The 25,285-nt window shown below is 39.8% G+C and overlaps 2 protein-coding genes across 4 annotated transcripts in view; one reads left to right on the top strand and one right to left on the bottom strand.

Moving 5' to 3' along the window:
* LOC121355537 (E3 ubiquitin-protein ligase KCMF1-like) overlaps positions 1-8,978 on the top strand; it is a 43,735-nt gene extending 34,757 nt beyond the window's left edge. Inside the window, 4 exon segments of the mRNA XM_041471038.1 lie at positions 883-984; positions 4,877-5,051; positions 7,136-7,418; positions 8,351-8,978. Of these exon segments, the coding sequence (XP_041326972.1) occupies positions 883-984; positions 4,877-5,051; positions 7,136-7,418; positions 8,351-8,603 (813 nt within the window). The 3' untranslated portion in view covers positions 8,604-8,978.
* Positions 8,979-14,622: 5,644 nt separating this feature from the next.
* HOOK3 (hook microtubule tethering protein 3) overlaps positions 14,623-25,285 on the bottom strand; it is an 84,833-nt gene continuing 74,170 nt past the window's right edge. For all 3 annotated transcript variants that reach the window (XM_041470830.1, XM_041470837.1, XM_041470845.1), the window contains one exon: positions 14,623-17,504. In XM_041470830.1, the coding sequence (XP_041326764.1) occupies positions 17,489-17,504 (16 nt within the window). In that variant the 3' untranslated portion in view covers positions 14,623-17,488. The remainder of the gene's footprint in view (positions 17,505-25,285) is intronic.

The raw sequence follows: 25,285 nt of genomic DNA, 5'->3' as shown, positions 1-25,285 counted from the left end.
TGGTTTTATTTTCAGAGCTGGCCTCTAAAATTAAACTGGAATTAGATGCAACAGTTCCTGTCAAAAGCAGCTGAGATTTTACAGTAAACTTATTTCAAGACCTTGTTCTCACCTCCATGAAAGCACAACACATGTGTGCTCTTTTATAAAGGTGTTCTTAATACTCATGGTCTTTTGAGATCTACATTCAGTAGCTTAAGTATACACATGAAAAATGGAAGAAAAATGGAAGATGCTGTTTGTGGAGTCATTCAAAGAACAAGTCATAATTATGACAGTAGTAGTGGTGATATTTGCCTGCTTATTTAACTGTACTTCAGTTTAAAAAACAAAACAAAACCTGCCAACCAAAAACTATGAGGGGGGGGGGGAACCACCAAAACTGAAGAGAGACCTCAGTACTTGCTCTCAAAATACTGTTGCAGAGAGGGATGTGGAGACCAGCCCTTCTCCACCAAACCTGAGTGGGATGGTCTCAGCTTGATACTTAGCAAATATGGGCAGTTTCATTCTGATTCCTCTGCTGGGATGAGTGTCAAGCAGGCAAATAGCATTCCTGTATGATTCAACTCTACTGTCTGTGGCAGAATTGGCATTCAAAAACACTAACGTTCAAGACTTGGCAAATTGATTTTGGGAATCCTAGCTCTGGTTTTCTAAAATCTATAGTATTCTGAAATTCATAAATAAAAGATGACTGAATTAATGTCTGCACTTCTGTTATTTTTCTGAGTCTGTTGAGTGTGTTGATATCCAGGTGTTTGTGAATACCAAAATGTTAATTTAAAGCGTAAGAGCCAATGTCTAATGATTGACTTGATACAAGTTCTGTTTCTTGTAATATTTATAAAGTTGGGGTTTTTCCTTGCTTTGTCATTTCAGATTTGTCCAATATGTGCGGCATTGCCTGGAGGGGATCCGAATCACGTAACAGATGACTTTGCAGCTCATCTTACACTGGAACACAGAGCTCCTAGAGATTTAATATCCTTTCCAATTTGAGGCAAAGATGCTAGACTTGTTTCACCTAGTAGTCACGGTGACTTGGTTTGATTTTTATAGTCAAAGGGTCATATTCTGGATTTTCTGGAATTTAGGTTGCTAAAGATATGTATGTCAAAAATAAAAAGGTTTGTCTCCTAGTTGAAAAAAGTGTAGCTGTCAGACTGTGCACAGACTTGTAGGTATACTTGACAGTGTTTGTTGCTCTAACAGCAGAAACATTTAAAGGATTTTGACATACAGAGGTTTATTCTACTTGCACTGTGTTTTATCCTGCCTCATGATTACTCTCGGTGCTGTTTTGCATATCAAGATTTAGTGCTGTATATATTTATCACATAAAGATGATTCAAGCATAGCTGCTTGTAACAAAAGGTTGTAAAGTTAACTACTTTCAACACAATCTTGTAATAATTTAATTTTGTAGTGTTACTGACATTTTGTAATACATTTCAGAAAATCTTCAGTGTTTCTGGGAAATAGGATGTTGTCCTTCAGTTACCTTAGCAGCCAGTTACAGACTTTAATCTGTGCTTGACGGTTGAAGAGCTGGAACCGTTGGGATTTTTTCGTTGGTGTTATAGGAATATTTGTCTCCTTTTAAATTTTTTTTTCTCCCTCAGATTGACTGATAAAATATCTTTTGGCTTGGGCTTTTATTTAATGACATGCAAGCTGTGTAGCATCCCTGCAGTAAGTAATCTCTGAATTACTCATTTGTGTCTCATTTAAACAAACAGAAAAAAAGACTGCATTATAACTTTGATAGTGCCTTTTTTTGCTCAGAGATTTTTAAAAAGGAACAAAGAATAATATAAGCTCAAGCAGTTGGAGGAAAAAAAATCCAAGCCCTATCAAACAGAGTTAATTACAGTAAATAGAAGGGAAACAACATTTGAGGTGATGGCTCCACTTCAGTTATGATTGTATTTGATTGTGTTTAAGTATGTTAGTATTAGCATGGTTTAAGGTCAGAACAGCCTTAGTGCACAGGTTAATTACTATGCAATAGTTGGATCAGTGTAAAGGAGTTTGGGTGTAGAGTGGCTCTGCGAAAGGTGGATGATGAAAAAAAGTGGTACAAAAACGAGTACAAAGTCATATGCAAGCAGTTACCTGTACTTGCCTTTCTCAGGTACAGGAGTAGAGCTCTCCTGTAGAGTAGAGCTCTGGAGAGGAGCAGGGTGCTGAACACAGTGGCTCTGGCCATGGGAGCTTGATCCCAGGCGTCCCTGTGGTCGTTAGTAGCCAGGAGTCATGCCATCCTCCCTTTCCGGAGGAGGTAGGATTAGGTTGATGAGGGGAGAATATCTTCCAAACCACTGGATCTTCCCTGGCCTTCAGACAGCCTTGAAATGTTGCTTGATGGCTGATGTAATTTCTGTCATTTTAGTTCTGCTCATTGTACCAACTCTGATATTTTCATAGTACCTGCCTAATTAGGCTTTTTCTAACAAGAACTACATAACTACATAGCAGTGTGCCACAGTTCTAGCTGTGGGCTTCCAGCATTGTCTTAACTGTAAGGTGGGAAGTTTACATTCTCCCAGCTACAGAATGTAATTAATTTCCTACTGAAATGCACAAGATACTTGATTAGAATTCAGGCTATTGCTGCATTTTCTCCCTCCTAGTACCAGAGATGCCACCAGATGACTTTTACTTAGGGAATGTTTGAGCCAGAAAAGACAATCTTTTTTCAAATACAGAGTAAGGTTTCAGTATCAGTCATCCCAAAATGGATCTGTTTTGGAAATACAATGCCCATGATTAAAGATCATGCCTGTAGAATTTCCTGCTTGTACTCTATTGTGTTGGTGTCCAGTGTTGTCAAGTTTCCAAAACCTGGTAAGTATCTTAAAGTAATTATTTGATGTTGGTCTCTACATCATATCTAGCAGCAGAGAGATTTAAGGCAGGGGAAAAAGGAAGAGAAGATGGCCTTTTTCACTCAGGGTCTGGCAGTGTAGAAAATAAGAACCATGACTCTCTGATACATCATTATATTGGTGAATCTGAAGTTGAAGCTGTACAGAACAATTTTCTGTGCCCTGTAATTTTCTTCATGTACAAAAAGGACATAGAGATGGCTCTTGGCTTGCACTTTTTCTGGAGTAAAACTTTATTTTGCAGTTTGAGGTAAGCTTTTGCTGTTGGATTTGCTACAATTCTGAGGGGTGGCCTTATCCACCAGCTATTAATTAGACATTTTGGTTAATTTTGGTTTTTGGTTTTTTTTCCTAAAGTTGTCCCAAGACACTGCATGAGTTTCTTAGTACAAACCTTGTGCCGCTATTGCAAGGTGTGTCATTTACTCCTACAGTCTGTGGACAACTCTTTAAACCACAGTTTCTTTCTTTTGCAGAAAAATTTCTGCAAATTCATTAAATACATCTTTTCAGCATTAATCATACAAATAGTTCTCACATGACTGTTCAGTTTAAATGTTTTGTCACAAGGCAATGTTTGCAAAGTCTTTTCTTACTCTAGCATAGCTGATAAGACTCAAGTGCATGCTTAGCTGATATTTGAAGAATTACATTTATCTCAAACACTTTAAAAGCTGCAATTGGGAAAGTTACCCCAGAGTCCTGTGTCTGCTTGAAAAATCCCCAGATACTGTCCTGTTTTAACATGTTTAGTTATGAAAAGCTTGTCAAACTACACAGGGTCTATAGTCATCTAATTTAGTAACTCACCTCCAGCAGCACCCAGAATTGGCACACTCAGAGGTGCGCAATGCTCTGTGCTAAGCAAAGTGTGTTCTGTGCTGGGGAAGTTTTTCTTTTAACCCACATGTTAAGTTGTACATTGTAGCATAAGTAACAGTTTTGAAAGAAGGAAACATTCTGTAAACTCTTCTTGTGATGACCAAAAGTTCTCTCTTGTCATGGGAAGTCAAGGCATTCCTTTCAGGCTTAAGTTCTTGACTTCCATGATATCATGAGGTTCTGCCCCATAACTGTGATTTATGAAAAGTACATTGGATGCTACCCTTGCACAGAAATTGATATCATATGAGTGGTAACCCTGCTATTATAAAAATAGAAAACATAGGAGATGGAGATTTTAGCTAAATTACAATAACACTAAAATAAAATAATAGAGCCTAAGCTATTTAATTTTTCACCAGTGAGTCATACTAGTGATTTTTAGGAAGAAGCCTTATCTGGACTATCCTAGAGAAATGAATGTTAACAAATTTATGACAAAAATAATCTTTATTTAAGTTAATTACTTCAAAATTTATAAGAGAAATACAAATACACAAAATACAAGTGTCTGATAGGGGGAAGTGTGGGAAAAAGAGAAAAGGAAAAGCATCATTATGACACTGGAATTAGTGATATTTCTTTGGCTGTAAGAAGAAACAAAGGGCTGTGATGGATGTGCTGAATACACCAGAAACCTACAGTTTCCTAAGGACTGAAGTCCTTAGGACTTCCATCCTTTCTTGGATAAAAGCATGAAGTACAGAGGTCAAAAGGAATTTGGTATTATTCTGATAGGAATTGCAGTAAACGTTTTTATTGTTTTTGATAGTTAATATAAGAATTGGGAAGGGAGAATTGAAATCCCTGTCTCAGTAGTAAGCTTGGCTGAACATGGATTTGTGTGGGTTTTCATAGAAAAGTTTGATTAGAAAAAAAATGAACAGGTAAGTCTAACCTAAAGTTTGATTAGGAAAAAAAAATTACCAGATCAGTAAGATCACTGTAGCAGAGCTACAGTGTACTTAGATTTGCTCCAGAAGTGTAATCATTACATTATGAATCAAGAACAGTATACCTGAGTATTTGACCCATCAGATGTCCTTTAATTGTCATTTAACACCCAATGCCAAATAGTTCTGTTTTCTTAACTTCTTGTCTACGATGAATCCAGTGGCGTTCGGCATGTACGTAGGATGTTCCACCCAGGCCGGGGTTTGGGAGGCCCCCGTGCTCGTAGATCAAACATGCACTTTACTACCAGTTCCCCTGGTGGGCTTTCGTCTTCTCAGAGTTCGTATTCTCCAAGCAATAGAGAAGCCATGGATCCTATAGCTGGTAAGAGCTGTAACCACAAATTTTAGTCCACTGTCCTTCCACAGAGGAAGGAGAATGCAAGGTGGCAGCAGTTGCCCTGCTCTGTGTTGCCGTGAAGCTGCACGTACAGGCACAACATCCCACAGAGTGGGTGAAGAGGGAAAGGGTATTCACACTGTCAGCGTCAGAAAATAATTAGGCTGTGTCATTAGGATTCCCAGAAATAACTTATTTGTTCTATTTTTCCTTTGATGTGAAAATAACTTTTCTTTATGATAAAGAAAAAAATAGAGAGTGAAGACAATTCTGAAAACAAATACAGTTTTGTCTGTGGGGAAATCTAAACATTTTAATGCCATGGTCTTTGACCATACCAATATGTCAGGGAAACCTCAGAATGTCTGGCACAAATCCAGCTTTACTTCAGATGGCAAAGGAGACGCAGTGCTCAAACTGTAGCTTGCTACTATTAGGCAGTGACTTCTTCAGGGGGAGTAGCCAGCCACCTGGCTTAGTGAGGCATTGCCCCTGGAACGGGAGCTGTGGATCCACTGCATTCCTTAATCATGGTCCCCTTTGCCCGCCTTCTGGTGGCTCTGGTGCTCTGCTGGCCTGGTGTGCCCTGATGTAACTCATTAAATTAGCTGTGAAGAAGTAGCCCATCAAGAGAAAAAGTTAAGTGAGGTCACAGGTGAGTTTGTTCGAAGAGGGAGGATGTTCTTGAAGCTTCCAGTGTAAGATGTGCTCTTTCTTTCACCAGAGCAGCTGCTTCAGCTCATTTAAAATGTGAAGTGACTGCTGAAGTTTGTTTTCAGCCTTGCAGGACCTTCCCACTTGTCACCATTAAATGTGGGACAAAATGTCATTCTTCTGCATCTAGTCTTTTTTGGTGGAAGATGCATTTCTGCTTTTTTTAGAGCACACTCAGCTGTGTGTCCATCTTGTTCTAGGACTGTTTTGAGTTCACACCTCTTTCCAAAATACTGCTTCCCTATATTCCAAGCTTTAGATTACAGTGAGAATAAATGTATCTTAACCTTGCCTGTGAGATTAACATGTCTGCTTTTTTACTGGAGTGGTAAATAGGAAAGACCACAGTGATTTTTTCTATTTAAATTTATAGCATCAGTTACTTTTCTTAAACATTTTTTTCCTTCCTGTGGCACTCTCTAGTAATTAAAATTTACTTTATTTTAGTGCTGCTATCAGTGCTGCTGAAAATTACTCCACCTCTCTAGTTCGTGTTTTGCTTTGTTCCTTCAAAAACAGCTTGCTTTAGTGTGATTACATTTTGTTAATGCAATGGAAGAAAAATTGTCAGGACCTATATAATAAGTTTGTAATGTAGAGAAGGGCAGGAGCAGGATTGTCCCGTGTTTCCTCTACCCTTGCATCAACTGCAGCAGGCATCTGAGATAAGAAGTACCTTCTGCACAGGGCATAGAAGAGATTCTGCAGTAATGCACTATGCAGTAACTCACTGCTAGTATTTATTTTAAAAAAACTTAGTGGATAAAATTTGCCAGGAGCATTCCATCCTTCTGAATTGGAAGACTTAATAACAGAGAAGGTTTTTAATTGCTAGGCCTTCCGCATACTTTCTGGCAGAAATAAGAATTCATACAGAATGCTTTTAATCTGAAGCAGTGGTTGAATATGTTTTCTTAACTAAATTTCTTTTAGTGAATTTGCTGCAGCACAGCTTTCCTCTGAGATAATTGGGAAGATGAAGCTTGTGTTTTGAGGGAACACTTGTTAAAAGGAAAAAAAAGTCACCATCCAAAGCCAAAATAAAGTTGTTTCTTAGTCAGTGGCTATTTTGGCTTGAAGTTTCAGAGAGTGGTTGCAGAGGACTGTCTTTTGCCAGGCTCTACCTGGCAACAGATGGGCTCAACTGTCCTTTGTCTTGTTATTTGGACTACCTCTGCATAAATTAGTCTTCATCTTTATGGGCATTAATCTTCACAGTCTTCTCTGAGCATTGTTGGGTTTTGATGTTAGTTGAAAAGAAGGGAATTGCTGCACTGGATTTTGGGTTGTATTTTTTCTGCTGCATAATGCTCATTTAAGATCTTAAATCATAGAAGCTTTCTCTTCTCTGGCAGAGCTTTTATCCCAGCTATCAGGTGTGAGGCGTTCTGCAGGAGGACAGCTCAACTCCTCTGGCCCTTCTGCTTCTCAGTTACAGCAGCTGCAGATGCAACTGCAGTTGGAACGACAGCATGCACAGGCAGCAAGACAGCAACTGGAGACTGCACGCAATGCAACCAGACGCACCAACACGATCAATGTCAACACCACTATGACACAATCCACAACAACAACTAACACATCTAACACAGAAAACAGTCAGCAGACTATCCAGAATTCCCAGTTCCTTCTGACAAGGTAATTCGTTCTGTGTATTTACTTGTATTTACCTCTTAAAATTTCTGTTTACCTTAGTTCTAGTAGAGATACAGAGCGTGATGAAGTTTGTATGTTTGGAGTCAGGCACATGGCTAGGATGGCATTAATTAATAGAATATTTACCTAGTTTAGAAATTATACTTAGACCCCAGGATTATTTAAAAGAGGATTCACATCCTGTGTCATCCCAATTCTTCTAGAACACTGACCACTGACCAGGAATAAAAATATTTTCCACATCTCCTCTGCCACACCCTCTGCAAGCATATTTTGCTTTGTCTGGTATTGCGAAAGAGTGTGGTAATTTTAACAGCTCCTGGCCTGAATTTAAATCAAATGGACTTCTATATCAGTTCAAAATAATGCCATGTGACATCTTTCAATCAGAAGTTCACTTGAGAACCTTAATTAAACCCCTGCAAGTGTCACAGACTGTGACTTTTAAGAGTTGGAGTGAGCACTTTCCTTGCCTCCATCAGGGCATGCAGTGTACCTTAGGAGAAGTGGAATTACGTTCAGTAATCCATGCATAGTAGGCTTTACACATGCAGAGATACGTTTTGTGGCCAATGTGAACTTACAAGTTGATGTGGAAACAAAGGAGGCATATAATTGCATGTGCAGGAAATGGCACCAGCCCTCCCTAAAAGACTCCTTGAATAGCAGGAAACCTCACAAACAGTTTTTGATGTTCCTCTAACTTTGGGCTGCACTGCGAATGCTGTCGCAGCAGCAGAGCCAGGGGTGTGTTGTTAAAGGCATGCCTGTTTTACTGAAGTGCTGGATGTGTTCATGGGCAGGTATGACTGTCCTGAAGGAGCAGTTTCTGAGCACATCTCAGCCTGTCCCTGGTGTCACCAATGAAATGGGCTTTCAGCAACTCTGTCTTCTCTTCCCTTGCTGCTGCACAGGTTGAATGATCCGAAGATGTCAGAAGCAGAGCGTCAGTCAATGGAGAGCGAACGAGCAGACTGCAGCCTGTTTGTTCAGGAGCTTCTACTGTCCACCTTGATGCAGGAAGAAAGTTCCTCCTCAGATGAGGATGAGCGGGGGGAGATTGCAGATTTTGGTGCTATGGGCTGTGTAGATATTATGCCTCTAGATGTTGCTTTAGAAAACCTAAATTTAAAAGAGAATAATAAAGGAAATGAGCCTCCTCTTTGATGGCTTCCTACTTTGCAGACAATGTCCTCTGTGCTGTATTTGCCAATGAAAGTGGACAACAACTATCTTGGGTTTGTTTTGGTGATTGTAATTTCAGGTCTGTCACTCTTGTTACATTGTGTACATTCAAAAGAAAGAGAGAAAAGATATATATGATAATCATTTCCACTTAACTAATTTTTACTTCTAGCAGGTAAATGTAGGTTGCAGTGCAGAGCTGAGGGCTCTGTATCCTGTACCTTGACATGCAAAAGGCTCTCCTAATACTCCACATTCAAACTGAAGAGGAAAAAAAAAATGAAAAATCTCTAATGAAGCTGCTGTGTGTATTTATGAATATTAATGAATAAAAACTGCTTGGATGGTTTACCTTAACTACTGCATGACGTTTTTTGCAGCGTGCATGAGTTTTAGTGACCTTGTCATTTAAAAACTTAAATACAAGGAGTAAAACTATAAAACACAAAGCTTTCCCATTATTCAAAGGTTATGTGGCGAAAAAGGTTAGCGCTGAGTAGCAGTTTGTGGCCACAAACTAGCTTTTTAATAATATGTGACAGAATGACTTCACAGAATCTTCATGTGCTGTTCCTGCACAGGATGGAAACTCTGCAGTGGGATACATTGTCGTGACCGGGGTGTGGCGGTTTGCTGAATGTGACCCTTATGTTGCCCTCTCAGCTGTCACCTCAATGTGGAGTTAAACTTCATTTTATGCATCTGTAGGAGACACAACAGTAAGGCCACTGCTGGAAGCTACTGCAAGGGGCTTTTGTGTGCCCTAAAATCAAATGATGTTCACTTTCGTTTCAAGTTTTTCTTTGTTGTGGTTGTTAAAAATTTTTAATTGTTAAATATGTTTTATTCAGGTGTAGACAATTCATATATTCACTGTGTTTCTTAAAAAAAAAAAAAAGTTAACCTGGATCAATATTGTCTTAGTTTAAACGCCTTTCACAGCCTCAATCATATTTTGAGTTATTTATGTATTTGCTTCATAGTTTGCAGAGACCTGACAGTATCCGGAGAGCTTGAGGATTTGGATTCCCAGACTGTCAGTATATTACAAGGAATTCTTAATGCTAACTTTAGCACCTTTTATTTATTGTTTCCTTTGGTTATTTCTGCTGGTATAAAAAAAGTTGGGAAAAAAAGCCTTTTAGTTGAATCATGCCACCTACACGCCTATACTGTTAATCCTACTGGTTTGGAAAAAAAAAGAGTATGGTGTTCTTGTGCATAGAAATTTATAACAGCCCCAAAGCAGGGACAGAAGGGGTATGTTTGGTCTTGGTTTTCTTTCTTTTTTTTTTTTTGGGGGGGGGGGTGTTTTTTTCCATTTGGGGTTTTTTGTTGGTTGGTTGGGGTTTTTTTTTGGTGTGTTTTTTTGAATGTAAAGTTAGATTATAAAAACAAAAGTGCACACAGCTTCTGATGAAAATTTAAACTAGGCTTATAACATAATGATGTCTTTCCAGATCTCTCACCTCACCCCCCTCTCTTTCTCTGTATCCTCTCATCTCAGCAGCATTGTAGAGTAAACGTAATGACTTAGACACCATGTGGTGTTCTCAGAAGAACTGTGACATGTATGCTAATCCAAAATAACAGCAGGAAAAAACAACCCTATAGACTGAGTTTAAGTTCCTTCCTCTCTTTTTTTTTTTTTTTAAATCATCAAATCTTGATTGTTTTCATGTAGAGCAGCATTAGCTTTGGTTGGGGTTTTTTTATCTTTTTTTTTTTTTTTTTTTTTTAGTCTCTGCAACAGAAACTTTACATGCAGCCTCTGGTTACCCTGAGAGTTACCCCCAGCAGGGGACTTTTTTTATTGATTGTTGAAGACTTTCAAAAATTTTTCAAGCTGTAGTTTTTCAAACACATCTTCTGCACATTACAATAAGACACACGGTTCAATAAAGCATTTTCAAGACTGTTGTTCAGTTGATTTTGTTTGGTTTTAATGTATTTTCCAGACAGTGTTGTTCCAGAAATTTCTGCATTTGCCTTTAATTATAACCGTATCTTCCAACACAAAATCAGTTTGTGTACACATCCTAGGTGGTTTATATATGTTTTAAAACCAAATTCTTTGGCAGGTGATGAAGTACCTAATCCTAAACTCTTCACAGGTAGGTGAATTGAAGGCTGCATAGACCATGATGCATTTAAAACAGTAAAACAGGCTCTTATCCATGTCGTGGTGTTTTGTATTGGTTAAGGCTGGTCCCTTACATATTGCCCAAATTCCAGACACCACCACACTTGCTTGGAAGGGGATGCAAACCATGTTTGTTTAGAGAGTGAATGCTGGCTCGGATTTAAAAGTACCCTTGGATGTCAGGTTAACTTGCACAAATCTTCAGTGGTTTGGGAGGCTGTTTGACTTTTTTTTTAAGTTTAAAATAGCATGAAGTAGCTACTAGGAGGGTATTCTGGTAGTCTGTCAAGTCCTATTTGCAGGGAAGTGTTTTTTCTTCTCAGAGTAAGCTTTGCCAAGATAGCATTTTTGGGGTATTTCCAAAACATTTCAGAGTGCTTTGGGCTGCAGTGACTACAGCCTCCATCAGCTTTGGAAGGGAATCCCACAGGGAATTACTGCCTTTTCCATGTGAGAGAGGAAAAAAAAAATGCAAAACAAAAAACCATCCCAGCACCACATCACAACACTCGACTTGGACAACCCCTTTCCAGCAACAGGAGCCTTAGTGCTCCGCACTTGCACAGTTCCTGGAGTGCAGGTTCACCTGTATTGTGACTGGGTGGTCAAGTCACGTAAAAAAGCAATTTCAAAGGTATCAACAGAAGCAATTTTATAACAAATTTGTGAAAACACAATTTTAAGTTCTCTGGCAAGGTTTGCTCTGTTACACACAAAGGAGAATTGGACTAGAATCAATCTGCAGTGACGCACAACAGAGCCTGGGGATGCAAAAGGGTGAGGATGGAGAATGTAAGGATGCAGAAGGGGAAGGGAGATGCTCCCACAGGATCACAGGTTTCACAATGAACCCCTTTCCAAACCTACCCTTGGAATTGCTCGGTGCTTTATGTCTAAAGGATGTGGCAGAACTTAATCATTGACTAATTTACAGAATGATTCTGTAGGATTTACAGTAATTTTGAATCTAAGATGGCAGCATTGATGCTACACTTGCTGTAAAGTGTTGAAGTCAATTTTCACACATGCACACAGACATATATACGTGTATATATTCAAATATTCCTTTGTGTGTGTGCATGTGTACAAAGCCCCTGTTTAAAGCTCTCCCAGAGTTCAGTGGAAAGCCCACACGGGATGCCTTTGCATCTCTCAGTGGGCAAAGGCTTCAGCCTCGAGGAGGGGGTACCAGCCCAGCCCCACTGTCAGTTTTTGATGAAGCTCCTTTGAGTCCCAAACCTGTGGGTTGATGAGCACCAAGAGGCACATCCTGCTCCAAGGGACATGCTGGCACAGCCACTGGGGGCATGGGACCTCAAAGGGCCTCCCCTGGGACCCCGTTCATAGGGCTGTGAGATGCTTGGCTTTACTCTTCCATCAGATTCCATCCTGGACTCAATCAGGTCAGTAATTTTCCTCAAAAGTCCAGTAACAATAATATTATTTCACTCCAGCTGTGATTCAGACAAAAACAAGTTCCCAAGGCTATTCACTAGAAAACAAGTTTGTTGGGCGAGGCATTTCGGGGATCAGGGAGTGCTGCTGATTGATAGGCTGAAGGAGATCCTAATGGTGCATTGCAGGGGGAGGATGTGTCCCACCACAGGCAGGTGCAAGCTGCTGTGTCGTTCTGCGTGTGCTGTTGTGTTTGTGCTGTGCCGTGTGTGTTGCGCCGGCCTGTCCGGTGGCAGTCCTCTGATGGGGGGTTGGTATCCTGGTATCGCTGATGGCTCTCCCGAGCCTGCTGTGTCCTTTCCCGTGCGGTCAGCACGGAGAGTGCCAGGTTCCACTCTGCTGAGTGGAACCACTCTGAGGTTCCACCCTGCTGAGAGAGCCGTTACTGGGGGTGGGGCAGTCACAAAGGTGTACAGGCATGCCTGTATTTTGTATGTTAAAGTGGTAGGGAAAACAGTGGAACAGTGGAGCTGAAGTAAGTCCCTGGAAAGCTTTTCAGAATATCAATGTGGTCTGTCTGTAACTTCTGAGTTGTGTTAATAAGAGGTCTGTGTTGGTTTTTTGGAACCTTTTTAATGTTTTTGTCAAAGACAAAGAAAGGCTCTTGCACATGGTGGTGTGATAAACATGGAAAATGCATCCCACCCCATGTTTTACTTGTGACAGCCTTGATCAATTCCCTGGCACTGGGGGTTGGGGAGTTTCCATCCTCTGCCCTTCGCTCACATTGGGTTTCCATCTTGGCACAGAGTTGTGCTCCCTGTTAAGTTTACGGACAACATATTTTAGCGCTTTGTTTAGAAACCAAACATCCAGATGTGTGCACAGCTGCAGCTTTGAGACACTTGTCTGTTGTGAGGGTCTAAAGGCCATTTCCTGCTACCAGCAGGAAGTCCCAGGAGGCAGAGAGGCTCCTCTGCCTCCCAGGGCTCTCAGACCTAAACTAGGGATCAGTGTGTACATTCAGGGTATGAAGGTTTTCCAGTTACATCACTTAATCTTCTTTTCCCTGGCATAGCTGACCTTCACTTCCAGTCAGCCTGTTTTGCCACGAGTACTTTGCTGTTTTGAGGCTGTTTAATTGTTTTAGCACCTAAGGAAGAGGAAAGGGTCTTGAGACAAGCAATGGGCACAAGGATTTATTTGCAGTGTTTATCATACTTTATGTGCACAGTATATAGGTGCTCAAAAGTTATTTGTGGACAAAAAGAGTAGAAAAGGGGAACCGTAAGGGAGTATGCTTCCACCACAGTTTTCAACTTGGCACTGGCTGTCACCTCCTGCAACATCTAATGCAACACAAACACCCTTGTGGGTAAAAGTAGGGCCCTGCAGCTGAGGGGTGTGCAGGAGAGGTACAACCAGAAGAGAACCTGCAGGGCTGCATCCTCCCTGCTGGGCCAGTGCCTGTGGAGGGGCAGTGTGAATGTGAGCCCAGGGGCACAATTCCCCCCATGCCATGTGGAGTGTTAGTCATGGCCTTGAAGTTGTCAGGGAGCAGAGCAGAGAGCAGGGCATGGAGGCCAGAACAAGGGACACCAATATGGATCTCACCACACTGCAAGGGTGGGAGAGCTGGAAAAGGAAGAAGCTGCATAGCAAAAGTTAGGTTAGGAGTGAGGGAAACAATAGGACAGGGAATGATGATCTGATGTTTCAGAGGCAGAAAATGCTAGTCATGCCAAAGACGAAGAGGAGTGAGAGGTGGGACTGAGGAGGGGAAGGGACCACAGTGAATCACAAGCAGCTAGAAGTGAGGCTCTGGCAGCTTTCCTCCTTCCACTGTTCACTGCTTGTGGTGCAGGAGGAAGCTGGCCACCACATCTGGGGCTCTCCTGCCCTTCCCAGACAGCAAACACTTCACCCCAGCTTGCCCTCAGCCTCACGCCCTCCAGTCACTATCAGGCTGCCAGTGCTGCCACCAGGGCACCCTCCCCTTTCTGATCCTGTTCCTTTTACAGAGCAGCCCCTGAAAGGCTGTGCCAGGGTCTTTGCACACAAGACTCATGGGCTCAGTATCTCTCGCAGGCTGTTGCCTTCTCTTTCACAAAGATCAGCATTTGGTCTGAGACTGACCCAGCCCTCCTTCCCCAGATGCCAGAGCTGTTCATCAGTGCAGGATGGCAGGACAGTTGTTCCTGTCCACATTAGCAGTGTCTCTTGCCACCTTTGGTGGCATCTGTTGGCAAGGGAAAATTTTCTTACTTTGGTCATTTAGCCTTGACCCTTGGAGAAGCAAACCACAGCATGCACCTCAGGCAGCTGGATGGGATGTATCCCAGCAGCAGTGAGGATGTTGTGCTTTGTGATGCACTGGTGCTGCCCTCCTGCCACTCAGCCTCCTCTGCAGAGCCCCAGGAAATGCAGTTCACAACCAAGTACCAAATAAAGGAGAGACAAGCATTTACATTTTATATAAGCGTTTATTTACAACTTGTTTAACAACTGTACACTCTTCTATCACTTGGAAGCATTAGTGTATTTGACTGGGAAAAATATTAAATTTTTTGATTCCAATTATCATTAATGAGGTTTTTTCGTCTATATACAGGTATGTATATTAATATTGCTACCATAACAATCTGGTAGTTACACAATTTGTAGATGAACTGAAATGGGAAATTAATGTTTTGACACTCTAGGAATTCATTCTTTTACAGAAAATATATCACTGGCAACTTCACAAACAGTTATTACTTTGATAATTGATCAACATTTAATTCAGGACTGTCAAACAAGCTGCTATTAAGAAGGTATGAGAGTTTTCTATGCAGCACAAATGAAGTTAGTATATCAGAGACATGCTGGAGATCAGCTCTGAGTTGAGAGCTCACAACCACTTCATGACAGAGATGCCAGGCTAATCTAGTTAAAGTAGCCAGCTCCTTGACTGGCTTCACCTGGCATCTCTCTGTTGCATTAGTAAACTCAAACAACTTTTGTCAAGCTAAACACACTTACATATAAATGTCATCAAGGCTCAAGAACAACTGATACTTAGTCTCTAATCTGCACAGACCACTTGGAGAAATGAGGTACTGCTCGGCATCACTTTGGGACTGTGGAGGCAGGTGCACAAAAAAAGCAATCCCCTCCTGCCCAGCACAGTGCCCTGATTTCAGGGATCCTGCACCCAGCCTGGCTTGGGGCAGGGTGTGGTCCCAGCCGAAGCAGCACTAGCAAATGAAAAACATACCATGCCTTTAACACCCAACTAAAAGAAGTTTTACTAGTAACGCTTGCCCTGACACATAACAAGGGATCAATGGCTAGGACCTGGAAAGACACAAATCCTTCAGCTCTCTGCTGGACTCCGTCTGATGAAATGCTGCTGCCTCTGCTGCATGAGTACTTGACTCATTATCACCAAACCCCAGATCCTGGCTGCAGGCCACGTAAGACTTCACTGTCCCTGGTCCTGGTGGACCAGGAAAGACATATATCCCCATCTGAAGCCTTTACGGACAGCTGTCAGCCAGAGCACCTGGTAGCCACAGTACCTGATACAGTATCCAGAAGAAAAAACACCATAATTCTCACTGGGATCCTAGTTTTATCCTTCACTTTGCTGCTTGGCCTGCTTGGAGTCCATTCCTACCTGCCATCTCTTTGCCAAGCAGCACACACCACCATGCTCTGGTGGGGGACACATCTGTCCTTTTCTCTGCGTCATTCTGCACAAGGCCATGGACACTGTGGGATCAGGATCCCTGAGGACTGGACACAAGCGGGCGTCTCTGCGCCTGAGGTGTGGCTCTGTCCAAGCCCACCTGACGGGCCAGGGACGAGGCAGGCACTGTGTGTGTGACCAGAAGAGACTGCAGAGACAAGTGGACACAACGCTTCTTCAGCATGGGGGTGCTCCCGCGGCAAACAGGGCTGGAGGTTCTTCTACTGCCCAAATAAGTAAAACTATTCCTGGAGGCAGCACAGTTCATATCAGTATTTCTGCCAGGATTAAGATCCAGGTGAGCAAGAATGGGTTTCTCTTTAACTGGATTTAAATCAAACTGCTTACGGTACTCAGCATTCAGACTTTTCAGTTTTTCCAGCAAATCCTATGGCTTGAAAGCCCCTTTCCCTGTTTGTTATGTACTAACTCCTATACAATAAACCTCTTAACTTACAATACTACAGCACTCCCTTGTCTTCTGAATCTTGCCAGTACTGGATGCCCAATACAAAACAAAGATACAGTAGTACAAATGTGCAGATATTTAGGAATATTAAATAAGCAGCTTTTTAAATTAATATAGGCAGTACAAAGCATTTTGAGTTACACTGTCTACATATGGCAAATCTTATATCTAAACTTCAAAATACAAAGAAACAGCCAAGCTAGTGCAATTGGAAATTAAATATCTAAGACTGTGACAAGAGAAAGAAAAAAAGAAAGGAAAAAAACCAGTACAGGTGAAAGAGAAACGATTCAAATTATAAACTGGCAAGGACACTCTGCATAATACTGAAAGTGTAGATGACTTTCATACTTATCTCCATTCATGGTCTTTCCTCAGATTGTTTTAACAACTGTATACAGATTGGAAAAAAAAGTTTCCGAAAGAAACCAACAACACAGCTCAAATGTAGAGAGAAAAATACAACAGCCACAAACTACTGTGTATATACATAATAAGGAAGCAGGCAGTGCCTGGGAACAAAATACCACCCGGTAGTTTGCCTGGCTCGGAGATTATCAGATGAAACTTGCTTGGTTTTCTAAGGAAGATGGGATCGCCAAACAGCAATTCATTAGTCATTTCTCCTGGTAAAACATCTCCTTCGCTTTACTTTATGTGTTTAAAGATTCAAATTGGATCCTTTAAGGGTGCGGGTGCTTTGAAATTTTAACAGTAACCAAAAGGCCTTTTTTAGGAACTCGTTAAGACTAAATTTTTATAGTTCGGTATATGAAAATGTTGCAGGAAGTCTGTGTGTTAATACTGTTAATCAGAATTAAATAAAGTGGACAGGCGGAAGTAAGATGGAGAGCTGACACTGCTCTGTCACTTTGCAGAACGCCTCCTGTTGAGTTGTGAATTCCCCTCTTCTAGCCTCATAGGAGACTTTTTGTGCAGAGAAAGAGTAAGTGGAAGCGGGAAATGGGAAAGCCACTCCCCAGGATGGTAAGCTTCTCTGCAAGTAGATCCCCCTTTGAAATCAGATGGCCATGAGTCTTAAGTGTAGAACTGGTTAAGTTTTGGTTATGCAGTCTGGACAGAAAAGCAAGTCATGCACTGAACAGTCCCTGTTATAATAATGCTGCAGGTCATGCAACCACATCACTGCAAATAAAAGAATAAAGAAGAAAGTTAAAAAGCAGATAAAATACTACCGTTGAAAAAAAAACCCAAAAAACAAAACAAAACAAAACAAAAAAAAAAAAAAAAACCAAAAAAACCAAAAAAACCAGGGAACAGAACAGGTCTTTTTAAAAGCAGTTTAGTAAGGCCACCTCTACTTAAGAGTTGTGCAAATTCATGGGGAAAATACCTTTGCCAAGCAACTGTTCAAATTAACAGGAAGGTTACCGGCCAATAATTGGAAAAGCAACAAAATAGCCTTGGTCAATATCTAAGTTTATCTGTAATTAAATTCACACACTTCTGAGTAAAATTCTTCAGGGCACCATTCTTAACTAATAAAGCTACAGATAAGTAAGTTTACACAGCAATGAACAAGTCTCAGGCATTCCTGCTGTCTGTGAGTACAACTGTTAAAGCAAGATAAAGTGAAGGGCGCCCACCCAATTCTGCACGTGTTTACAGGCTAAAAGACAATCAGAGTCACGTCAGCTGTCTTGAGCTCTGAGCACGACTGAAGGCGTTTAAATTTCATCAGAGCTCATCCTGTGCAAGAGGCTCAGCATCACTGCGCCACTGCACTGGCACGTTCTATCCCTTCCATGCAGATACAGGTTTGAATTTCCAGAAAATGATACATGTTCCTGTTAAAGTAAGCTGAGTCAGAATAACCGAGCAGTCAAGAGAGCACTCCACAATGCTGCGGAAGGGAATCTAAGTTTGGAAGAGAATCTGAGAGGTTGGCACAGTTCTCCATCCTCACTGATGCACCCTTTTTTCTGTGTACATTCCAGTGTAACTGAAATGGAATGCTTTACTGACACAGCTACTTTCCCCAGCTAACACAGATCTCCCTACACAGCACTGGCACAGCACTAAATGGGCATTTTTGTTTTCATATTGCAAAGAGCAAATTGGCTTCACTGGACTGAAAGTAGAGCCTGTTTCCCCACTTCTTTCCCCCTTGTATTGCACTGGTCAAAAATGATTCTAAGAATGCTTCTTGTGATGGGATAATCCAGGTTAAATAGATAAAAAGGAGTATTTATGCTACAAGTCCTGTAGCTTGTGTATCCCTCTTTCTTTCCTTCTCATTCATCCACTCAGAATACTAACCATAATAGAAAAACAATAGAAACACAGAGACACGTATCAAATGGAATAAAAAAACTTAACACATTCAATACATTCAAAGACCTTTAGGGTGTGTATTTTGAGCAATCATTGTCTTTTAAGCTTGCTTGGCACTGCTTGGTGCATATAGTTACACAGTTCAGGATTAACATGAAGATCACTGTAGTTCTATAAAAAAATAAAAAGTTCAAGTTACATAAGCATGTACCTATTCTATTGTGTATAAATGAATATAATCTACTCCTTTAGTCTCATCTGGCTATTATTTAGCTCAAACTTACTGTTTAATAGCACTTCAAGTGACCTTGAAGTGTATGTTGCACATACACAGAAATGACACTTCAGGCTTCTCTTTGAGTCAATAGTACTTTTGAGAGGTCTTGTAAACTCAGGACACTGTATTAACTTTCAAGGATGTAAAAATTAATCTGTTAGCGCCCTTTCCTGACTAGAAATTCTTACCATGTTCTAAAAATAGTTATCTGCCAATTTCTCTATTTTAAAGCCACCTGTTGAGGTAGCAACACACAGAAGAAAACAGAAATGCAAAATGTGAGGGTAAATTTCACTGAGCATAACCAGTCACTGCATCTGCAGTATCTTAGAGAGCGACAAAGAGAATACAAAGCAGATTAAAAATTTAAATAATTGTGGCCTAATAAGGTAATGCTTATACTAACACTGCTAAACAAAAGCTTTAAAATCGCTTTCAAAACCACTGATGCCTCCAGGAAATAAGTTTACTCTCCAGCTTACTAACCTTTTGTGGCTGTGAACAATAACCTCTGCTTTACAATATTTTAAATTATATAGCTGATGTTACATTCAAATCCAAATCAAAAGTCTGATGGTCTCATTACAACTATTTTATAACTCCATAAATACTACACCACTAGGGATTTTCTCTTAAAATTCCATCCACTTTCACGATCAGGTTAACAACATGAGCATGCTAACAGTAACAACTGGACTTTATGTTAGCTCTTTTCAAGTTACGCATAATCATTAGGGATTCAATTTCCATCTCCAGAACAAACTACTCTATACCTCTATGCTGTAACGTACACCAAGTCGAAATACTTGCTTTTGTAGTGTTTGATTTGTGCCATGCTACAGTAGTTAGCAGCTCTTCACAGTGCTGACAGATGTCTGCTTTTTTAACAATTAAAACAAACACTGTTCCTCTTTCTGAAATCACCTCATCTGATTGCAAAGGACCTCTCGAATGCAAAGCAATGAATAAAGTCAGCACCAGAAAGGAAAGGCTGCCCAACTGACCTGTAATTCCCTCTACTAGCAGTATTTTTCATGTTGTATGGATCAGTCTCTGGGACCCACTGCAGCAAGACAGCTGCAAGAAATTTTTATCTGACAAATGGAATCTGTTTTCAGTCTGGAAATGACACCATATGCAAAGGGGACTGAAGGATAAGCAATTTTCCAAACGACTTTACATGCACAGCAAATAGCAGCAGAGCAAACTCCCGATTTGCCACCAGAGCCAACTAATGCAGAAATATGCTTCAGGGTGGTCCTGCACTACCTTGGCAAGGACCAAAGGTGAAGACAGAATCTGGATCACAGTGAAGCTGACAGCAACACCATCCTCCAGCAGATAAGGACTTCAATTACACCAGTCAGCACAAGTTCCAAGTGATCGACTACCATCTGACACCAGGACAATCAGTCTGGGAAGCTGTCTTGGCTACACTATCAGGTGCTGTCTTAGTGCCCCATGAGACAGTATGAATTGTCAAGTTTCCTAGAGCCCTCCAATCAACACTCATTCACTGCCTAATTCAATGCACTGATGCATTGAATTATATCCCAATATCTTAATGAATATTAAAAAAAAAAAACAAAAAAAAAACAAACCCCCCAAAAAAAAACCCAAAAAAAACTCCGAAAAAAACCCAAAAAAAAAAAAAAAAAAAACCCAAAAAAAAAACAAAAAACAAAAAAAAAAAAACCCCAAAGGAAAACGGAGGATTAAACTAGGATGAAACTAGCTAGTCCTCAGTGTCTCCAATGGTTCAGTGGAGCTGGTAGCAGAGACAATCTTTACAGGGTTTCACTGTACCAGATGCAAGAAGTCTGAGGTTGTGGTGGCTGATAATGACAGCTTCTGCCTTATATATGGGTAAAACCTCTAACAGTTACTCAATTAAAATTAAAATTTAATTTAGAAGATAAAAATCTTGTTTCTAGTTCAATAAGCTCAGGTTCTTCATTTGTTTTGTTTTGAAATGAAAACCAAAATGCAAAACGCTGAAAGAATGCTCTTCTGATTTTTGTACTGACTAGATGCTTGCACCTGCCTCCTCCACTTTCAGACCAAAGAAATCAAACCTTGTTGTTAGTCATAGTCTGCAGGACCACTGACAAACTTCTGCTACTTTTCTGGACTTCCAGAGGGAAGGAGTAAGGCAATCCAACCAGCCATGCCAGGAAATGTTCTTCTTGATTCCTTAAGAGTGACAAACTGGAGGCATGGCTAGGATCCTAGGATTTGCTCCAAAAACCCTCACCACTTGGAAGTATACCCTGATAGATCCTTTTAGCTATTTATTTATGCAATGCCAGGTGAGGAAAATGCCTGCTAAATTTGGTTAGGAGATACTGATTTATCTGTACAATCTTACTGGAAAACGTAGACTCCACATTCTACCTAAAACACATGTGCAAAACCCCCTAAGAAGTCAGTACTGCATAGCTGACTGAGTGCAAAAATACCTCCCTCATCATTCCTTACAAAACGTCAATATGTTGGGCAAGAATGAAAAAAATCTCTATACAGTAAGTTGAAATACTGTTTTGCTTCATAAGAAAAAGGAAAGTTAGCCACATTCAGGCTAGTCTCTGCCCAAATCACTAACAAGAAGAAAATCAAGTGGTGACATTAAAATATCTTACAACTACCAAATCACAGAAAATGTCAACATATCAGGAAAATTAAACCCACTCAAAGTCATTCAGGAAGCTGTTAAGTGTATAGTCTCATATACTGGAGGACACAGGAAAAGCAAAAGCTATTTGCACAAGTCAAAATACCAAGGACTTTAAAATTGCAAAAAAACTTAAATTTTCTTGACAGCTTACACATACCACTTACTATTTGAGATCATAATAAAGCAGTAATAGGAATATTCACTGTTAATTCTTTCATACATATAAAAATGCCAGTGCTCTTTACAGAACAGAGAGCCACAAAAAACTTGTAGAAGTATTACTGCTAACACGACTGACACCTGAACAGGACAAGATCGCCATTTGATTATTTCCAAACAAAATGAAAGGCATCTTGTAGCCATTATATATTTATTTCATTGTAAATATGCAAAGTTGTATATTGCGTGTTTACCTTTTGTTGGGGGTTGGGTTTTTTTTTTTTTTTCTTTTACTTATAGAATGTTTTTCCCACTAAGTTGCTAGGAAACTAACTATTGGGTACTTATGAATACTTATGGTTACTTAAGAAAGACAAAAGAAAGTGGCTGAAGTCGGGAGAGGAGCATAGCACTGGGCTACACTGCTTTTTTCTCAGGGAGTTTCTCCCCAAGGGGAGACCGAGACATCTTTGCACTGCGGATGGAACATACAAACTTTAAATTAAATTACTTCAGTTTTCACAGCACTTAGAAAATACATGTTATGTTCCAAGAGGTTATGTGTTGCTATCAAGAAAAGACGGAACCTGAATTTTTTTTTCTGTAATGTCTGATTGGATATGCTAAAAACTCAACTCTCCACAGAAGTACATTAACTGGACTGCACATCTGAACCCATCATACTTTTAGGTCAGAAACTAAGCTTCAGCTCTAAACAATGAAAATATTTATCCTAAAAAAACCTCATTTATCTGTTATAATTTATTTTCATTAATTAAAATCTGTCAGAAAGATTATTCTGGGCAGTTCCTCAGCACACTGCACAGAAAAGTACTCTCATTAACTCCTCAGTTGTTTTACCTCTGATCTGAAGAACCTTTTCTCTTTAAGCTCAGTTGTGGGTCCTTTTTCTGTGGTGTGTCAGGACAGGATACAGCATTGGCTTAGTAATTACCACTACAATTTTGATGTAAATAGTCTTTCTTGCCTGAAGGGAAAAAAGTATTCCTAAAAATTTCTCAGAACTATCTAATGTACTGAGAAAATTCTGATCCATGGGCTGGGGCTTTTGCTTATATTCTTTAATTACTCAAGGTAAGACAAATAGGGAACATACGGTAGCTTCCCTATATATGTGTTTATTCCCTGGAGTCACAGTCTGAGCTCCTTTTTCTTAATACACACTGATTACAAAGATACATAACAAGCAAGCAAAATAATGAAGCTGAACCCTTTGAATAAAGAAGCTGTTCTTGCAAAAGAGAAGGTTTAATGATGCTCACCACTTGCATTCATCCACACACAAAGACTAAGAATGGATGTATGCAGCAAATTAAAGAAGTAAAGCACTGAAGAAAAAATGACTGAACTCCTCTTAAATACTAATAGAAGACATAACAAATGACTTACTAGAACCAGACAGCAACTGAGTATATTTCTGTAAGAGTGCAGTACATTTTTAGGTTTTTATATTCAGCACAAATTCTGGGAAATACCAGAATTTCTGCACGTTTGTAAATTCTCAAAGACAAAATGATTGTTCACTTGCCTAACAGTTACTATGAGCAACAATAAAGCTCAGATGCAATACGAGTTTTGTGTTGCTCTTTGATGGTATATAATGATGCTATTTATTTTTGAAGAGAACTACAGAAAACATGTCAGTGTCTTATCTTCAAGGGAAAAGGAAAGACAGAATCACAAAGAGAAGAAGAAAAGCCAACAACCACCAAGAAGCAAAAGAAGCTATGAGAGACTGGAAAGTAAAAGCCTAAGGCTTCTAACCAGCATCTGTTCATCTCCTAACTCTCAGTGGCATTAGTCTGTCATCAAAATTTTGGAGGCAAAACAGTGAAACAAATATTAACATAATAATTATAAATCAATTACTTTTATCCTAGTGTGCTGATTGTGTTCGAGTTCTTTTAGATCTGCACCTAACTAACAGCAATAAGTAATTAGATTACTAGACAAAATTGAGAGATAAAACTTCCCATTAAGGTTCCATCCCTTTCTTTCACAAATAGCCCTTGGCAGTTTTGTAACAGAAAAATTAGCTAGATTAAAATTAAAATAGAGCTTTAGGTAGTCTTAGTTTCTTGCTCTGGGTGATCTAAAATGCTGTAACCTCTAATAGGAACATCAAATTCCCTTAGAGGAGTGGTCTTGCTCCTGTTCACATACAGCATGTAGTAAAGAGTTCTTCAAATTATTAAATCGATTGCACAACAAAATGAGTAAAAGCTATCACACATCAGCTGTAATCACCTGGATGAGTACAGAAAGCATTTTGTATCTCAGTAAGAGACAGCAGACTGAGCATATCACCTCACTGAGCTGCAGAAATTATCTGCAACTTCCTTTGCATTGTTACCTTTCTGCACACAAGAAACTCGCCATGTTTCATCTCGTTTTTGCAAGCCCATACCAGTTATATACTGCATAAGTACAGAAAAATTTTAGAAAACCATTTTTTCCCAAATGTGAGAAATAAAATACAAAACTATATGTAGAATTCAGCATCTGTTTTCTGGGTGGGGTGCATGGGGGTGCGTGTGGGGGTGTAACTGGAACTGAAAATACTTTTCAGACACATACTGAATGCATTTCTTAGCCCAGATTAAAACAGATGATGCAGCTGAGGATAAAACAAAGGTCCCTAAAAATGTCATTCACCTGTTTATTACATTTTAATCTAGGTGTGCTTGTTTTAATTATCCATTGCTCATTCTACCCAAGTTTTGAATTAAAACAGACATTCAGATGATTGATAAATGCTAGTATCTTTTCTCTAAAGAGATATATGCAAAAAAGAAATGTCTCCACTTAGAAGGGCATCAAAATCAGGTGAAAGAATAAATTTATAAACTGACTGCTCATGCATTAGAGTCCAAACAGTCTCTAAATATAAACCTAAATTTAAAACCAGTCTCCAAATTTAAAACTGAATCATAACTAGATGTAGAAATATGAAACTTCCAGCCAACACTCAGGTTTTCTGTGTCCATCAATTTTTTAACAAAAATGATAGGGAATGCATAGAATTGGTCAGGAAAAAAAGCACAACTTTGTAGGAACAGAACCTAAATAGGAGGAGCCTCCATTCATTGATCAACATGTAACACATGAAGGTGTTACAACAATTAATCAGCTGTGCACTAAAAAGGCAGTATAACAAATCACAGCCAGTTTCCAACAAAGTCAGCAATAAACTCACCTGAAGGCACTGGTACCATTAGTAAGGCAACTGATACAATTATACCCTGAATCAATATATTAAAAGCAAGTCTTTCAGTAGGGGATGACAACTGGAGTACATTAACAATATTCATTAGGGCCTTGATCCATTATGTATTGTTCATCCATAATCATAAAATTTTAAAACAAATGTCCTTTTTAAAAGGATGATAGAGTAGCAGAGTAGCACATCCTAAATACTTCTCCACCTTTTTAGAATATGTATTTAAGCATACACTTGACAAAGAAGAGTGGAATAAACCATTCAAAAATATTCATCTCTAC

This window comes from Pyrgilauda ruficollis, unplaced genomic scaffold (assembly GCF_017590135.1).
Source record: "Pyrgilauda ruficollis isolate IOZ18807 unplaced genomic scaffold, ASM1759013v1 scaffold106, whole genome shotgun sequence".
NCBI lineage: Eukaryota > Metazoa > Chordata > Aves > Passeriformes > Passeridae > Pyrgilauda > Pyrgilauda ruficollis.
This window is presented reverse-complemented; position numbering and strand designations above follow the sequence as displayed.